General features: G+C 43.8%; 1 protein-coding gene across 2 annotated transcripts in view; it reads left to right on the forward strand.

The window, feature by feature from the left end:
* Nucleotides 1-17,696, forward strand: part of dgkq (diacylglycerol kinase theta) — a 104,444-nt gene that overhangs the window by 73,621 nt on the left and 13,127 nt on the right. For both annotated transcript variants that reach the window (XM_062971549.1, XM_062971550.1), the window contains 5 exons: nucleotides 1,706-1,854; nucleotides 2,982-3,163; nucleotides 4,367-4,467; nucleotides 14,357-14,503; nucleotides 17,070-17,181. In XM_062971549.1, the coding sequence (XP_062827619.1) occupies nucleotides 1,706-1,854; nucleotides 2,982-3,163; nucleotides 4,367-4,467; nucleotides 14,357-14,503; nucleotides 17,070-17,181 (691 nt within the window). The remainder of the gene's footprint in view (nucleotides 1-1,705; nucleotides 1,855-2,981; nucleotides 3,164-4,366; nucleotides 4,468-14,356; nucleotides 14,504-17,069; nucleotides 17,182-17,696) is intronic.

The following is a 17,696-nucleotide window of genomic DNA, read 5'->3' on the forward strand; positions in this document are numbered from 1 at the left end:
AACATGGTTTGGGATTAAGGAGAGTTTCAAAACTAATATGTGATAAAGCATCAGGACTCAAAAGAAGAAAGTCACATTTTGCTGAGAAAAGGAGTATCTAAGGTACATCTTTAGGACTGCGTTGTTTAATGAGTTAGTAGAATTAATTTTTAATAGCTCATTCCTGTTTGAACATAGAGATGTTAGTAATTTGAAACAAAATAAGGTACAAAACTGATTGAGTCAAGACTGTTTCTTACACTTTTTATAGTAAGATAAATATTATTCTATGATCTTCTGCTATCATCTGGCAGCAAATTACTGATTTCAAAACAGAAATATTTTGTGGTTATGACTGACTGATTGAAATGTCAGATTGGAAAGGAAAAATTGAAGTTGGGATGCAGTTGTTTCTATAGTCATTGTTCAAATAAAAGTACAAAGTGGGGAAAAGAAGAAAAAGCACATAATAGGAGTGTTTGTTGATTAATATTAAATGCAAAGGAACTGGTTGGCAAGATTTAAACTGAGTAAAATTGCTCAGAGTTAAGAGCAGAGTTTTTAAACAACACTTTCTAGTTCAGTATGATATGAGAAGGAGCTCCCAGTGGCACAGCCAGTTAAACCACTGAGCTGCTGAATTTGCTGCCCGAAATATCGACTGTTTGAATTCGGGGAGCAGGGTGAGCTTCTGCTGTTAGTTTCTGCTAACCTAGCAGTTTGAAAATAATAATAATAATAATAATAATAATAATAATAATAATAATAATAATAATAATAATGATAATAACAACAACAACAACAACTACTACTTAATTTTTATACCCCGCCTCTATCTCCCCAAAGGGGACTCAGGGCAGCTTACATGGGGCCAAGCCCGAATAAAAACAATAGCAATATAAAACACAACAATAGACAAAAGACATGCACAATTATAAAAATTTAAACATTAGCCATTAAAAACAAATGACAAGAACTAATAAAAACATGGATTCAAACGGAGAGGTTGTAAAAATAGACTGGGTAAGGTGCACCATATAAATATTGTAAACACGAGAAAACATGCAAGTTTGAGTAGATCAATAGGTACCACTCCTGCGGGAAGGTAACAGCGCTCCATGAAGTCACACTGGCCACATAACCTTGGAGGTGTCTACAGAGAACACCAGCTCTTTGGCTTAGAAATGGAGATAAGCATCAAACCCCAGAGTCAGACACGACTAGACTTAATGTCAGGGGAAAACCTTTACCTTTACCTATGGTATGCAAAAAATTACTCCAAACCTTCTATAACAATAAGTAACAGCTCTTTATTAATCTGTGATCTGTTTATTCAGTTTCAATGAATACTAAATCTTTCAGAAGTTGGGATCCAGAGAACAATTTTAGAAGCATCCGAGACACATGAGCATATCGAATAAGATTTTTTGACTTTGGCTTTTGAATAACAGAGATCAGGGCCAAACCACAAGGTGACTGAGAAGGAGAGGGTGCTTCTTTGGAAGGAGAGGGTGCTGCTTTGTGCTTGAATATAACCAATTCCCAAAGTCACCTTAAAGATGCATCGAACTTGTTTTACAGTTCTATGGATCCTGGTCTCGATCTCTTAAAAGAGAGACCAGTTTGTTTTTTAAAGTTGGCCGAGAAAATTAATGAAGACTAAATGTTTTTTCTGACTTTACAGTATTTGCAGAATAATGTTATGCTCACTTTTTTAATATTGCAGATTACATACGTTCTCCCAGATTCCGTATTTCCGAATACTTGTGTGCGGTGGTGATGGCACTGTGGGTTGGGTTCTTGGTGCACTAGAAGAGATCAGGCACAAGCTTGTCTGTTCAGAACCATCTGTTGCCATTTTACCTTTAGGAACAGGTGAGACTGAAACTCTTTTACCTTAAGGAACAGGTAAGACTGAAACTCTTTTACCTTAAGGAATAGGTGAGGCTGAAAGTATTTTGCCTTTAGGAACAGGTGATACTGAAATTTGATTTCAGGAATGAAAATGGCAAAGTTCTTGGGCTGCGATCCTGCATCAGAGGCTACAATTCATAACTTTGTGATGACCTAACTGTATATAGTAACCCTTCTAGTGAATTGCGGTGATGCATATCGGGGGGGGGGGGGCTATGTGATGTCCCATTGGGCAGTAGGAGGGTGCATTGTGTGACAAGGTCTTCTGTAGGATACATGGATGTTGCACATGAATATTGCAGAGAGAGCCTCCTCGCACAGTGGTCCCAAATATGTAGCTATATTTCTGCTCCTTTCCTAAGAACACAAACATTGTGAACTGGCACAATTCAGATTTGCCTGATTCTAGATCAATTTGCAATGATGTATCCATCTAACAAGAAACAGGCCTTTGTGTGTTCATGAATTCACAAACAACCAGGATTTTGTAAAAATAAACATGTGACATTGAAGGATTTGTGATACTTTTTGAGCCCAGTGGGAATTCCATTGTACTGCAGATTTGCAGTAGGGTTAACATTCTATGTAAGGTTAAGACAACTAGAATACATTGCTTTGTTTCTTGGCATTATGGTTTCCTAGAAAATGACTCTACTCGGGATTAAAAAAAAAAATACCCCAAATAGCAAAAAATAGTAGATCTGCTGGAATAAACAAACAAACCTGCACATGGCAAATGTCTGAAGCATGAGGATGCTATTTACAGCTCTTCAGGTACCCTTTATTGTAGATATAGTTTTATGTGAATTCTGCAACAATGTGAAAAGTTTGCTGCAATGCCCAGTCTTGATAAATGGAGGTTAAACAGATCATATTTACTGTTGTAAAATGTATTTAATTATTGTCAGGGCAAATACAGTAAATATTTCAAAGTACTTAAATTTGCAGATTATTGTTAAACCAAAGACATTTGCTACACTCCTCCTTAAGCCATTGGGATAGGTAGTTAACTCATAAAACAACAACAACAACTCCCCCTTCTTTGCCACTATTGATGCTATTCATGAAAGCATGTCTTTTTTAATCAGGTAATGACTTGGGACGGGTGCTGCGCTGGGGTGCTGGATATAGCGGTGAAGATCCATACTCCATTCTTATATCTGTGGATGAGGCCGTTGATGTACTTATGGATCGTTGGACAATCCTTTTAGATGCTCAGGAGCCTATTGAAAGTTCAGAAAATGGTGTTTTAGAGCCTGAGCCTCCTAAGGTATTTCCTCAGGTTTTTTCATTCTCCCCCCCCCTCCCAAAAAAAGAATGAATGAATGAATGAATGAAAGAGAGGTAAATCGAAACTAAAAATCCTAAACCAAGGGTGGACCTTTTGTGATTTCTCAGATGATGTTGAACAGTCATGTCCAGCAGTCCTAGCCAAATGAAGTGAAGTGAAGTGAAGTGAAGGATGATAAAAGTTGCACTTCAGTGGCATCTGGAGGGCCATAAGTTCCCCCACCTTTGGCCTAGCAATTACTGAAATCATAGAGGTTAATTTGGTAAATTCCAGCAACTACTGTCTTTTCTCTTTTCCCTTTCTCTCCTTCCCTCTCTCTTTTTCACACACCATCCTCCCTGATTGCTATCATCTTAACTACCTAATCAAGAGATAAACTTTTATCTGAGAAAGGGACAATCTTTCTTTTCTCCCAAACTTATGAGATATGCTTGCCCATCCATCAGTCACATTTTTTCCTTGTCAGGGGTGTTGTCCATGCTAACATTTCACAAGAAAACATGTTCCAGATGAATTAGAATTAATCCAATCAGTTAACTATTAGGGTTCCCTTTTTCAAAGGATCTAAGGAAAATTGCACACAACATGCTGCAATTTTCCTTTGTAAATCAGCAGATCACAGTGATTTATGTATAAATAGTGGTGGCAGAATAAAAAATAGACAGTTTTCTCATATAAGAGCACATTCTTACAGCTTTTTACAATATGGTAAAAATTTACTACAGTTAGATGTGAATTTATCGTAAATTGTATTATATTTCATAAGCTGCTCTTAAACCCTCTTTTTGAACAAGAAAATTCTTGCCTTGGTATAGATGGAATTCCCTAGCAATATTCATGTTTTTTTTTAAATAATTCACTTTAATTCTAGAACATTTTTAGAACTTCATATCATTCTAACCATTCAGATCTGGGAAACTGAGTTAGTTCAGGTAGTTTGTTTTAAATTATTTCTTTCTCCTGCAAAGATCTCTGGTTAATATATATCATTGTTTCCTCTTATTTATCCTCTCAACATTTGCTGGGGGCTGTCTTATCACCTGGAGAGCTTTATGACTTGCGTTCATGTGTCGCTCCTTTAAGTCTAAATGGACAAAATTGTATGAATCATTCCATTGTAACTGTTTGTTAAAACGCTGGACAAAAGTGTAGAATTTTAATTCTGTTTTCAACATTTTTCAGATTGTGCAGATGAACAATTACTGTGGTCTTGGAATTGATGCAGAACTTAGTCTAGGTTTTCACCATGCCAGGGAAGAAGAACCTGACAAATTCAATAGCAGGTATCTGGGTCCTGTATAATCAGTCTCTCCCTCTCCCCCCCCCCCCCCTCCCACTCCCTTTTCTCTCTTTCTTTTGACTTGTACTTCCTTGCTCTGACACTCGCTGTCTAACATTGACTCTTTTGTGCCTTCTCTGTATCACTGTTATTCATAGAGGGAAAATCACATGTATCTTACCTAATTGTTTCTGCTGGGGATTAATTAGGCCTTTGTTAATCCTCTAATATGTTTTCGGTATATGTTTGTCTTCCTCATGGGCATCAGTTGATTAGATATGAATTTGGAGATTAAGTATGAATTTGGATTTGCTACACAGGGCAACAAAGGCCTTCATTGCAGCAATATGTATCTGGTGGGTGTGAGAGCCAGAATTTGTGTGGCATCCTACCATGCCATCTGGAAAATACAGCTGGTGGCAAGATTAGTGATATGGCTGTTCTCTCTGTCAACATCGCCATAACTGATTGAAATGATTGACAAGGTATGCATGTACTAGCCAATACCTGTTCTGAGGAACTTCATGTTTTCAAACAACCGTAACTGAATCCCTTACTATAAAGTCCATGTAGCAATTTAAACTGTGCTGATGGAATTATAATATTGTTTTAATGTTCTCATTTGGTATGAGGCTGGGGAAATTAATGAATGAAAAAGTGATTAGGTGACCAAAATAACTTTTAAGTGCTGTATTTTGTAATTGTCATTGTTCCAGAAACCATCCACACCTTTGGTACAGATAGATAAAACATTTTTAGAAAAGCTAGGAAACCAAAGTGAGAAACGTTCTTCCCTACTACATTTAGGATGAGGTCATCTAGGTCTGTGTATGCTTTACAAAAAAAACAAAACAAAAACAAAAAAAACCCTGCGATTTGAATCAGAACTCCAGTGAGTCACAGGGTGTGAGAAGAAAACAAAAAGACATCATGTCTTGATAGTTGACAGAAAGAGCAGTGGAATGGGGAGGGGGAGTGATATGTCTCCTCCATTGCTCAGATGTTATCTAAATCAGGGGTGATGCAAAGAGTAGTCCATGAGCTGCATGCATTCCAAGGCGGTAGCCCTTTCTACTTCCCTTCACCCCCAGCTCTCACACCACTTTCTGTGATGGGACTTAGAAGCAGATAAAAATGACAATTATAAATAATTTAAATGACAGTTCTTGCAGACACATTAGCTGCAAGCTTTCCCAGCCCCCCACCCCATGAAAAATTCAGGAATTGCAACCCGAAGTCTCTTCAGTTTATAGAGTTTTTAACTAGAAGTAGAGTGATTTATTTACAACATTTGCTGCCCTGGGTGTAAATAACTTCTAGTACACTATTTTATAAACTCTTTGCTTTCACTAATCTCTCCTTTAAAAGATAATTAAGCCAGATAAGACACATCTCAAAAACCTCTCATCTCTTGGGAAAGAAGGGTGTTACTGAGTAATGCACCCTTGTTTCCTCTGTTCCTCTTAATCATTATTGAGGAATATTTGAGTGTTGCTTTCATCTGTTTGTTTTTAAGCAACCCTGTGCCACTTACTGTAGGGTCAATCTGTTCTTCTTTGAGTTTCATCTCTAGCATAGAGCACCCTAGCCACTGTTTTGATACTGGCATTTAAATATGTATTTTGCCATGGTATAAAACCACAGCTAACAAGGAAACTTGTTTAGGTCTGGTTTGAGTAGTGCCCTTCCCAGGAGATAGAATAGGAAGCTGATATTCTTATGTGTGGTGGCTCCATGTTATTGAATCCACTTTTGGGGAAATGGGCACTTCAGGTTGCAAGAGAGTTTCAGTCTTTCAAACACGTGTCAAACTCAAGGCCTGTGGTCAAATCCTGCCCATGATGTGATTTTATGCGACCCTCTAGAATGATGCTGGACTACATCTCCTGTAGGACATCATGATTAGAGCTTATGAGAGTTGGGATATAGGAACACCTGTAAGGCTGCAATTTGTCCTGTTTAGTCAGGAGATTTGGATTTGAATTGAGAAAAAAACTTGTGGATATGATGCCTGACTTTTAAAATGTTATTTAACCTTTCCCCAACCACAAAGCTACAAGTGCTGTTGAGTCGGAATTCGTATTTTTCTTCGTGTACTCTGTGAATGCACACTAATGGAGAGGCTGCGCCTGCGCAGGTTCCAACGGAAACTCTTCCCAAGCTGAAGTTTAAATTTTGGCGGTAGCCACGCCCCTCCGTCCCCGGAGGGCATATAAGGCAGCCCTCGGCGGTTGCTCCCCAGTTCCTTTTTTTCCGCCGCAAGGTTCACTTCGGACTCTCATGTCTACGACTCGCTTCAAGCGCTGCACTCAGTGTGCCGCTAAAATTCCTGATTCCGACGGCCACGCCAAGTGCCTCTACTGCCTCGGGGAGGCACATGTCGTCGGTACCTGCCGTTTCTGCCTGGCCCTGACGGCTCAGGCTAGGAAGAATAGAGCCGCGAGGCTTAGAGCAGCGCTCTACGAAAAATCGCTTGCTCCTGACCCCGTTCCGTCGACTTCGGGCACGAAGCCGTCGGTCGACCCGAGATCGATGTCGGCTCCAACGGCTAAAGCTCCCTCGGTCTCGTCCAGGGCGTCCAGAGCCTCCAGATCGGCTAAAGCCGCCAAACCGCCGTGCACACTCACCACGGCCACGATGTCGACACGTTCCGGTCGAGTCGGCCCTTCCTCGACATCGAGCTCGGTGGCCTCCGTTTCCTCGGCCCGATCCCATCTCGGGGCCCCTCCATCGACCTCTGCGATGAAGATCGCCTTTAAAAGGGCTCATGAGGAAGCTCGTCGGACCCAATCCGACTCAGCAATGGTCCCGCCTACACCGGGAAAATCCATGAGGGTTCCATCAAAGCAACCGCTCGCAAAAAAGAGGGCTACCCAGCGTTCCTCCTCCTCTGCCTCCTCCAAGATGGACGTCCCTTCTTCGGCGACTTCGTCCAGAAAGTCCTCTCCAATCCCTCCCGCCCAGCGGCCTCGTCAACCTTCTCCTCAGCAACTTTCTGATGGCGAACTGCAGGACTCACCCCACCACTCTACCCAGACAGTGGTCAGGGTGCCATCTCCTCGACCTGCTGCCTCACATCGCCCGTCTCGACAACAGCTTTTTCCCCCGACCTCGACACCGGAGCGGGGTAGACAAACCGCCCGCCTGGCTCGAGCGGCCCAGGCCTCGGCCTCTAAGGAACCTCGGCCACAGATGGCTCCTGCTCTTGAGGCTTTGCCACCACCAGAGACTGTGTTGTCATCTCCCCCTCAGTCCCCTCAAGGGGCTGAGGACGATGAGATTGATATCGATCGCCCTGATTCCGCTCTCTCGGCCTCGGTGGTATCTCTAGGCCTTGATCTCTCTCCTCCTCATGATGCCTATGAGGTTGACCCTCCTTCCCCTACCGACAACATTCGGGCCTTCTCCGAACAAATGGTTAGAATGGCTGATGCCCTGGGTCTAGAAATCAAACAAACCTCTAAGGCAGTGTCTGACCCGGTTTTCAAACGGGTCCAAGCCCAGGCCCCCCTGGCCACGCTATTACCGTTTCTGCCTTACCTCCTGGATGTCATCCAATCATCGTGGAAGACTCCTTCCTCGATTCCTCCTACCTCGAAGAGGATTGAATCTTGGTATCGTACAGATGACGACACCTTAGAATGGCTTAAACACCATCCCGACCCAAATTCCATGGTTGTTAAAGCTTCTCAATCTTCCGGTCGTGAATCCACTACCCCTGCAGATAGAGAGGGCAAGAGATTTGACGCGGTCGGTCGAAAGCTCTACTCCGGGGCCCTTCTACTTTGTAGAATGGCGAACTATGGGGCCTGTATGGGGGCCTACCACCAGATCCTTTGGGAGAAAGCTCAGCCCTTCTTCTCGAAGCTGTCCGACGAAGACCGGTCGGTTATGTCCACCCTCCAGCAAGAGGCCGACTCGTTAGCACATCATCAAATCCAGATGGCTAAGCATACGGGCGACACGGCCGGCAAAATGATCGCCCACGCCATTGCCATTCGCCGCCACGCCTGGCTGAGGTCGTCCGGTCTGTCTTCCTCCTCGAGGCAGGTCATCGAGGACCTCCCCTTCGACGCCATGGGCCTCTTTAATTCTGGCACCGACGACAAGCTCAAAACCAACCATGACTTTAAAGTTCTGGCCACTAAATGCGGCGATCAACCCCAAGCTCACCGCACCAAGTGGTTTCCTCAACGCTTTCGACGCTTCCCGCCTCCCTCTTACCGCCATCAATCCTTCAGGCGTCCCTCGGTATCGAACAACCAGAACCGCCAACAGCCCCGTCGGGCTGCTCAACCACAAAGACAGCGCGGCCGGGCCACCCCCACCGCTGGTCAACCTCTCCGGCGTTCCTGACGCCATCTCTCTTTCCAAAGACTCTTTCTACGGTACCGATGCAGCTCTCATTCCTCCGCACCCCTCTCCTCCACCGAATCAACCTCATGGTCTCTTTCTAGACCGCCTGGCTCCCTTCTTTCACCGGTGGAAATCTATTACTTCAGATGCCTGGGTTCTCAAAATTGTCCAAGAAGGCTATGCCTTAGAGTTCGAGGAACTCCCGCCCACGGGTCAGGTCCTTCTCTCCAACCCTTCTCAAGAAATTCTCGCAGAGGTCGACGCCCTTCTCGCCAAAGGGGCTATTCGGCCTTCTCCATCGGTACAGGACCCTCAAAGCTTCTTCTCCAGATACTTCACGGTCCCGAACAGGGGTGGGGGCCTCCGCCCCATTCTGGACTTACGTATGCTCAATGCCTTCATACGCCCAACCAAGTTCAGGATGGTGTCCATCGCCTCCATCCTCCCGATGCTTCAGCGCGGAGACTACTTCGTGTCTATAGACCTTCGAGACGCTTATTTCCACGTGGCGATTCGAGAAAACCACAGGCGCTTCCTCTCTTTCAAGGTTCTCGACCAGACCTACCAGTTCACCGTTTTACCCTTTGGCCTCGTTACGGCCCCAAGGGTCTTTACCAAAGTCGTCGCTGTCGTGGCTGCCCACCTCCGGCTCCAGGGGATCACAGTCTTCCCTTATCTAGACGACTGGCTTCTGGTCGAATCCGACCCTGCCCTTCTTCGACGTCACGTCGACTACACCCTCTCTCTTCTACAATCCCTCGGTCTACAACTAAACCCCGAAAAATCTCATCTCACTCCGTCGAACAAAATCCGCTTCATCGGTGCCCTGTTCGACTCAATCTCTCGGACTGTCTCTCTCCCGCTCGACAGGTTCCTAGCCCTCCGCCAACAGATCATCTTTTGCGAGACCCACCGGAGGGTTCGGGCTCGATCCATCCAGGTACTACTCGGCCACATGGCCTCCACAGTTCTCACGACCCCGTTTGCCAGACTCCATCTCCGGACTCTGCAGAGATGGTTTATAGACGTTTTCAAGCCATTTCGCCACCTCAACTCGAGGTTTCTCTCCGTTCCGCCCCACGTTCGTCGGTCGCTTCTCTGGTGGAAATCCCTCTCCAACGTCTGCAAGGGTCTTCCGTTCCACCCGATCCCTCCCTCGACCACCATAACCACAGACTCATCCAATTTCGGCTGGGGAGCCCACATGAGCGGTCTCACCGTTCAAGGCCTCTGGTCTCCTTCCGAGAAGGCCAATCACATAAACTTTCTAGAACTCCTTGCCATCTTCAAGGCTCTGAAAGCCTTCTCCCGCCTGATCTCCCAAAAATCTGTCCTCATCCAATCAGACAACACAGTAGCAGTCTTCTACATCAACAAGCAGGGCGGCACGGGTTCAAGGAAGCTAATGCTTCTCTCCTCTCAGCTGTGCCACTGGTGCATAGCCCGCAACATCCAAGTCGCGGCAATTCACCTTCCCGGGATCCAGAACAATCTAGCAGACGCCCTCAGCAGGATGACGACCTCCTCCCACGAGTGGATGCTCGATCCCGAGACTCTTCTTTCTCTCTTTCTCAAATGGGGTTTTCCCACTCTGGACCTCTTCGCTTCTCCCCAAAACGCACAGTTGCCTCGGTACGGGGCGAGACTTCCTCCGTCCTCCTTTCCAGGCTGCCTGGGAGATGCCTTCCTTCTGGACTGGTCTGCGGAACCGATCTACCTCTTTCCGCCTTTTCCTCTCATACCAAAGGTCCTGCAGAAACTCCGGTCGATACCGACGTCGGCGATCCTGATAGCTCCAGCCTGGCCTCGCCAACCTTGGTTCCCGGCCCTTCTTCGTCTCTCCAGAGCGACCTCCTTCACTCTGCCTCTTCTACCACACCTGTTGTCCAGAGAGAACGGCCAGATCCTACACCCGGATCTCCCCTCTCTACATCTCACTGCTTGGATAATTCTCACCTGACCTCCCTCCCGCACAACCTGCAGGAGGTCCTCCGCGCAGCTCACAAGCCGGCTACAACCAGATCTTACACTTATAAGGTTTCTCGCTTCCGCTCCTTTCTTCGCTCCCGTGGGATTGCTGCCTTTCCAACCTCGATACCGATAGTGCTGGACTTCCTTATGTCTCTGGCAGACCAAAAACTTTCTCTTGCTTCTATAAAATCTTACTTGGCCGCCCTATCCTGGTGTTTTCAACAACATGGTAAACCGTCGTTCTCTGATCACCTCGTCAAAACCTTCTTGAAGGGATACAATAACATCTGCCCACCGTCTCAGCCTCCGACTCCGGGGTGGAACCTCGAGCTCGTGCTTTCCCAGCTCACTGCCTCCCCTTTCGAACCTTTGGCTTCGACCGACCTACGTCTCCTTTCTTGGAAAGTTGCCTTCCTGGTGGCCATAACTTCGGCGCGCAGACCCTCAGAGCTGGCGGCCCTTCGGGTTGATGAACCCTACCTCCGTTTTCATCATGACCGTGCCGTTCTCCGTCCGGACATCACCTTCCTTCCCAAGGTGGTCTCAGCCTTTCACCTTAACCAGGACATTGTCCTTCCTGCCTTCTTTCCAGACCCCTCGTCTCCTCTTGAGCGGAGACTGCACCTTCTTGATGTGCGTAGGGCACTCCTTTTCTATCGGGACCGTACTAAAGACATTCGAAAGACCCCAAAACTTTTTGTGGCCCATGCCCCAGATAAACTGGGCAATCCTATTTCTTCACAAAGACTGTCTCATTGGATTGCTCAAGCTATTGAGCTGGCCTACGAACTAGCCAAACGACCGCCTCCCCCGTCGGTTCGCCCGCGTTCGACGAGGGGCCTCTCCACGTCGACTGCCTTCCTAAGGGGCATTCCCCTGGACTCTATTTGCAGGGCAGCTATCTGGTCCAACCCCCTTACGTTTGTGTCTCACTACAGGGTAGACCAGAAAACCTTAAAGGACTCAGCCTTTGCTAGAGCAGTTTTGTCATCCTGTTTGTCCTGAAAGGCTTCTTCATATGTTCCTTCTCTAAGGATGTTTTCATGCGACTCTTTTGTCATTTTTTCCTGTTCAGTACATGTTTGCACTGTTCTCTCTGAAATATTGTGCCTTATTTGCTACTGCCTTCCTCCTTTGAGGAATGATGTGCCTGGCTTACACATGTTTTCTTAGTTTGTTTATATCATGCCTTACCGGACTGCTCTCGGTATTATGCGTGTGTTCATGCAATACTTCAATGGGTCCTTCGGACCATGTTATTGATGTTTAATAAACATATGTTTGGACATTATCTCGTTGTCAGGGTTTGCTTAGCCCGCCTCCGAGACCTGAGCTTGCTAGTCTCCATTAGTGTGCATTCACAGAGTACACGAAGAAAAAGGACAGGTTGCTTACCTGTAACCATGTTTCTTCGAGTGTACTCTGTGAATTCACACAAGCCCGCCCTTCCTTCCCCTCTGGCAAACCCTCTTCCTTCCTCGTTGCCTTAGCGGCGTAGGAACTGGGGAGCAACCGCCGAGGGCTGCCTTATATGCCCTCCGGGGACGGAGGGGCGTGGCTACCGCCAAAATTTAAACTTCAGCTTGGGAAGAGTTTCCGTTGGAACCTGCGCAGGCGCAGCCTCTCCATTAGTGTGAATTCACAGAGTACACTCGAAGAAACATGGTTACAGGTAAGCAACCTGTCCTTATCCCTAGTCCGCATGGCAGATAATCAAAAGTAATGGAGTTATCATTTAGTAACATCTGAGTACCTAAACTGGATAAAAACTAAAGAGCACCAACCACTATGTTATGTTTTATACACACACACACACACACACATATAGAGGGGGGGGGGGTGCCCTCCGTATCCCTGGATTCTCCATCCATGGATTCAATGATCTTTTGAAGGCAACCAAAATAAGGCTAAAGTGGCCCTTGATGGAAATGAGTTTGACACCCCTGCTTTAGATCAGGAGGGTGGCTTCAACATAACCTAAGGTCATTTCTGCCAGTGGCACTGTTTGGGGTTGAATGGGCTGGTAACACCCTTTTAAAAATGTGATTCACTGTTTATGGAGGCTAATAATAATAATAGTAATAATAGACCTGGCTATGGCTCACGAATGGGACCCTGAAGAAGGCCTGATCCTTGCAGCCCAGGAGCAAGCCATCAGAACAAATGCAATTAAGGCCAAGATCGAAAAATCAGCTGATGACCCAAAATGCAGACTGTGCAAGGAAACCAACGAAACCATTGATCATATCCTCAGCTGCTGTAAGAAAATTGCACAGACAGACTAAAGACAGAGGCACAACTATGTGGCCCAAATGATTCATTGGAACTTATGCCTCAAGTACCACCTCCCAGCAGCAAAGAACTGGTGGGATCACAAACCTGCAAAAGTATTGGAAAATGAGCACGCAAAGATCCTGTGGGACTTCCGAATCCAGACTGACAAAATTCTGGAACACAACACACCAGACATCACAGTTGTGGAAAAGGTTTGGATCATTGATGTTACCATCCCAGGTGACAGTCGCATTGACAAAAAACAACAGGAAAAACTCAACCGCTATCAGGACCTCAAGATTGAACTTCAAAGACTCTGGCAGAAACCAGTGCAGGTGGTCCCGGTGGTGATGGGCACATTGGGTGCCATGCCAAAAGATCTCAGCTGGCATTTGGAAACAATAGACATTGACAAAATTACGATCTGCCAACTGCAAAAGGCCACCCTACTGGGATCTGCGCGCATCATCCGAAAATACATCACACAGTCCTAGACACTTGGGAAGTGTTCGACTTGTGATTTTGTGATATGAAATCCAGCATATCTATCTTGTTTGCTGTGTCATAATAAAATAATAATAATACCACCACCACCAACAACAACAACAACTTTATTTTTATATTCCGCCTCCATCTCCCTGAAGGGCTCGGGGTGGCTTACATGGGGAACAAGCCCAATCCAACAATGATTAAAACCAACCATAGTTAAAACATAACTCAATAAAATCAATAATATTACAAAACACAGTAACATAACATAAAACAGCATTAACATAAAACAGCATAATCAACCAACTATCTATCCCGTAATGAGTACTGAAATACGGGGGAAGGAACTAGTGCAATATACTTCTAGAAAAGGACTGGAAGACACAATGAATAAGAATAATAAATTAGAACTGAAGAAGCAATGTCATTTAACGCTAAACCTATAGGAGGAAGGAAAGGGATAAAGTGTGAGGACTGATGGTGGTTATAGTTGGGGCCAAATTTCCTATGACTGTTTAATTGAAAGCACAATGGAACATCCACATTTTTAGATCTTTGCGGAACGTGGACAAGGTAGATGTGGCAGTACAACTGAGATAAGAAGGTCCAGCAGAGTCTGGGAGGGTTGGGAGCAGATTGAGGCACTGCCCTTTGCTCACTTCTCCTGTAGAGCATCTATGTAATATTTTTTCAAAAGCTTTTTAAAATCTTGAGGAAAGTACAACCTATGATGGAGCATGAAATCTAAAAGTATTTAGTGAAAGTGTGTTAAATAATAACTAGAATGGAAAATCTCTCTCCAGGTTTCACAACAAAGGTGTCTATGTAAAGGTTGGATTGCAGAAAATGAGCCACACCAGAAATCTTCATAAAGAAATAAAACTTCAAGTGGACCAGCATCAAGTTGAGCTTCCAAATATCGAAGGCCTTATCTTCATTAATATTCCCAGGTAAGATATTCCAAATATCTTGAATAATATTCCCAATAATCTGTTTTATTAGACTACCTAACTCTGAGAAGAAAGTTCTTGAAGGTTGTAATACCTAAATTATTTTGTATGAATAGAAGTTTCTTAGGGCTTTTTTCCCCTATGGGAAGTTTTCTATAATTAAGTTAGATATCAAAATGAATAATGCTTTATTGTTAGATGCATAACCAAGGGCAATAGTAACATGTGACTTGACACATTTCCCAGAGGTAGAGCTGAAAGAGGCCATCTGTACAGATTCATTTCAGATTACAGTTAACCAAAGCTTAGTGGGCCAGGACTCTGAATTCTGTTTAACCATGCTAACTTGAAAGTGATTTAACTAATCCTAGCCACAGTTTATCTGGCTTGAGTCATAACACTTCATGGCAGCTATTCTGAAATGGAAATGAAAACTTCGAAACTTTATATAGAGTGCATCTGCTTTGTAAATTTAATGCAGTTTAACCCCCCTTTAATGGACCTACCCTTCCCCCCCGAAAATAAGACATCCCCAGAAAATAAGATCTAGTAGAGGTTTTGCTGAATTGCTAAATATAAGGCCTCCCCCAAAAGTAAGACCTAGCAAAGTTTTTGTTTGGAAGCATGCTCACTGAACAGAACACCAGAGCATGCAGGATCAGTAAATGTACGTACCATAGATTATTGTACATGGAAGTAATGGTAGTAACAAGAAATTCTTGATAAGATTCACAGTTTGTTTGGTTATGCTGGTTTGTGATGACAACTACTGTACAGTATATAATAAATGTTCATTTTATTTTTATTCAACAATTAATGTGAATTCTTCTTCATGGAAAAATAAGACATCATCTGAAAATAAGACCTAGTGCATCTTTGGGAGCAAAAATTAATATAAGACACTGTCTTATTTTTGGGGAAACACGGAGATGGAATCATGGGAATTACAGGCTTACAAGGACTTTAGCCTTCTCTGGCAAAGAGTGCTGGGGCCACACCAAAGTAAAACTCCTAGGACTCCATAGCATTGAGACATGGTAGTTAAAGTGGGGTCAAACTGTATTTGCTTTGCTGTATAAATGCACTCCTAGCCATTCTGGAGGAGAGGGCACCATAAAGCATGACACTGTGTATAATTTCCATAATGTTAAGTGAACCATGGTGCTAAGACTTATTTATGTACTGAATTGAAGAAAGACAATTTTTTTATCAAGTTGTAAGAAAACACAGACTATTTGGATGGATTAATAATCATGCAAGGATCAGCATATATCTCGCTAACCATTTTGTATTTGGAAAGAAGGGATTGTGCTCTCAAAATTGACTGGTTCTGTCCTCGTAGCCAGATGCAAAGTGAGTACATTATTCACTTAAATCCACCAGGATCCTCTGGAAATCTCAGCATCTCATGTAATTATTTGGGTTTTGATTATGGGGACATAGCCAGAGGCTTTTTTGATTCACACCCCCCTCCCCCAAGTTCTCCACAGGCACAAAATGGGACTCTATGGTAGGTGTGCAGAGGGAAGGAGATCACGCCAAAGGGAGGAAGGGAAAGTCAGATTCCAGAGCAAGCAAAAATAGATTATGAAGATGTTAGGCTATGCCTGTGCATGGCAGTAACAGGAAGCCAGCCAAACACTGTTCTTGCTGCTCTGTTCATTCTCTCTCCTGTCTTTGTCCATTCAGCTTGGGGCATGGCTATATGAAGCTTCCTTCTGCTGAATCATACAATTGATCTCAGTACTGTTTGTTTCAAGCTGACAACAGCTCCTCATTGTGTCCGGTTTAGTTTTCCATCTGGTGTTACTGCCTAATAGATTTTCAACAGGATGAGGATTGCTGGAAGTTGCAGTCAAACCACATCTCAATGGCTGAATCCTATCCCAATCTAAACAAATTATGACTCTTAGGGTATGGGGATGGGATATATATTCAGCCTTGCACTGTTACATCTCCATGTTGACTACTTGGACCACAACTGCAACTTCTTTTCATCATTGTGAGCATGAAGAAGTAGATGCCCACTGACTTGGTGTCATTATCATAAAGGTGGGATAGAAACTTACTTGATTTAAGTTATCCTGCACTATGTGGACAAGGTGGGGAAAAATATTAGATGTAAAGTGGGACATGGATGTAGCATCTGATGAACAAAGAAGTTTAGAGAATGCATGTCCTGTGATTAACTTAACTCTTTGGGCTTTTAAAGAATCAAGAGAGCCAAGTTACCCAGTTCTCTCTTCATTTGTCTATATGCAGCTCCTTTCCTACTTTCTCAACTATAATTTCTATGGATGGGAGGCGCATAGGGCACTGAGATCAAAGAGGAAGCACGAAGGGCTCTCCCTTAGTCTTCTGTCATTTCTGGGTTAAGGAGCCACAAGTCTTCTCTAGTACATATTCAGACTCTAATCATGAAAGGGACACTTTCTTCCAGCCATCTTTGTAAACACTCATATAATCTATTTATGATAGAATGATCATGTGCCGCACTGAAAAAAGTAAAAGGCGCTTCATTTTTAAAAAAAAGTTGCCTATGGTTATTTTGTTCTGTTCTGCCCAGTTGGGGATCTGGTGCTGACCTTTGGGGATCAGATAATGATAACCGATTTGAGAAACCAAGAATTGATGATGGCTTGCTGGAGGTTGTTGGTGTCACTGGCGTAGTTCACATGGTAAGTACAGTGTTTAATCCACTGATTTTTAAATACCTCCCAGATACAATCTGTTCAAACATTCAGTATAAAAGTAATATAGTAGTATACTATATATACAGCTGGCCCTCTGTATTTATGGATTCTGCAGCTACAAATTGAAAATATTTTAAAATATAAATTCCAAAAAGCAAAACTTGATTTTCTCATTATATATAAGGGACACTATTTTACTACACCATTATATATAATATGACTTGAGCATCAACAAATGCAATTTTTCACCATAGGAATTGGAGGGGAGGGGTCCCAGTGGATACCAAGGGTTCATGGATCCATTTAACCCGAGGAAATAGTTTATTTACAAACTAAAATTAAATTGTTACTTATAGAACACATTAGAAGAATACAGTATGTCACTGGACAGCGTATTATCTTTTCATAAATATTTTTTAATGTGATATGATCCAACAGATGGTTTTTAGAAATGTTAATACCCACTACATTAGTACTGCATGAGCTTTACCAATCCTTCA

The sequence above is a fragment of the Anolis carolinensis genome, chromosome 2 (assembly GCF_035594765.1).
Source record: "Anolis carolinensis isolate JA03-04 chromosome 2, rAnoCar3.1.pri, whole genome shotgun sequence".
Taxonomy (NCBI): Eukaryota; Metazoa; Chordata; class Lepidosauria; order Squamata; family Dactyloidae; genus Anolis; species Anolis carolinensis.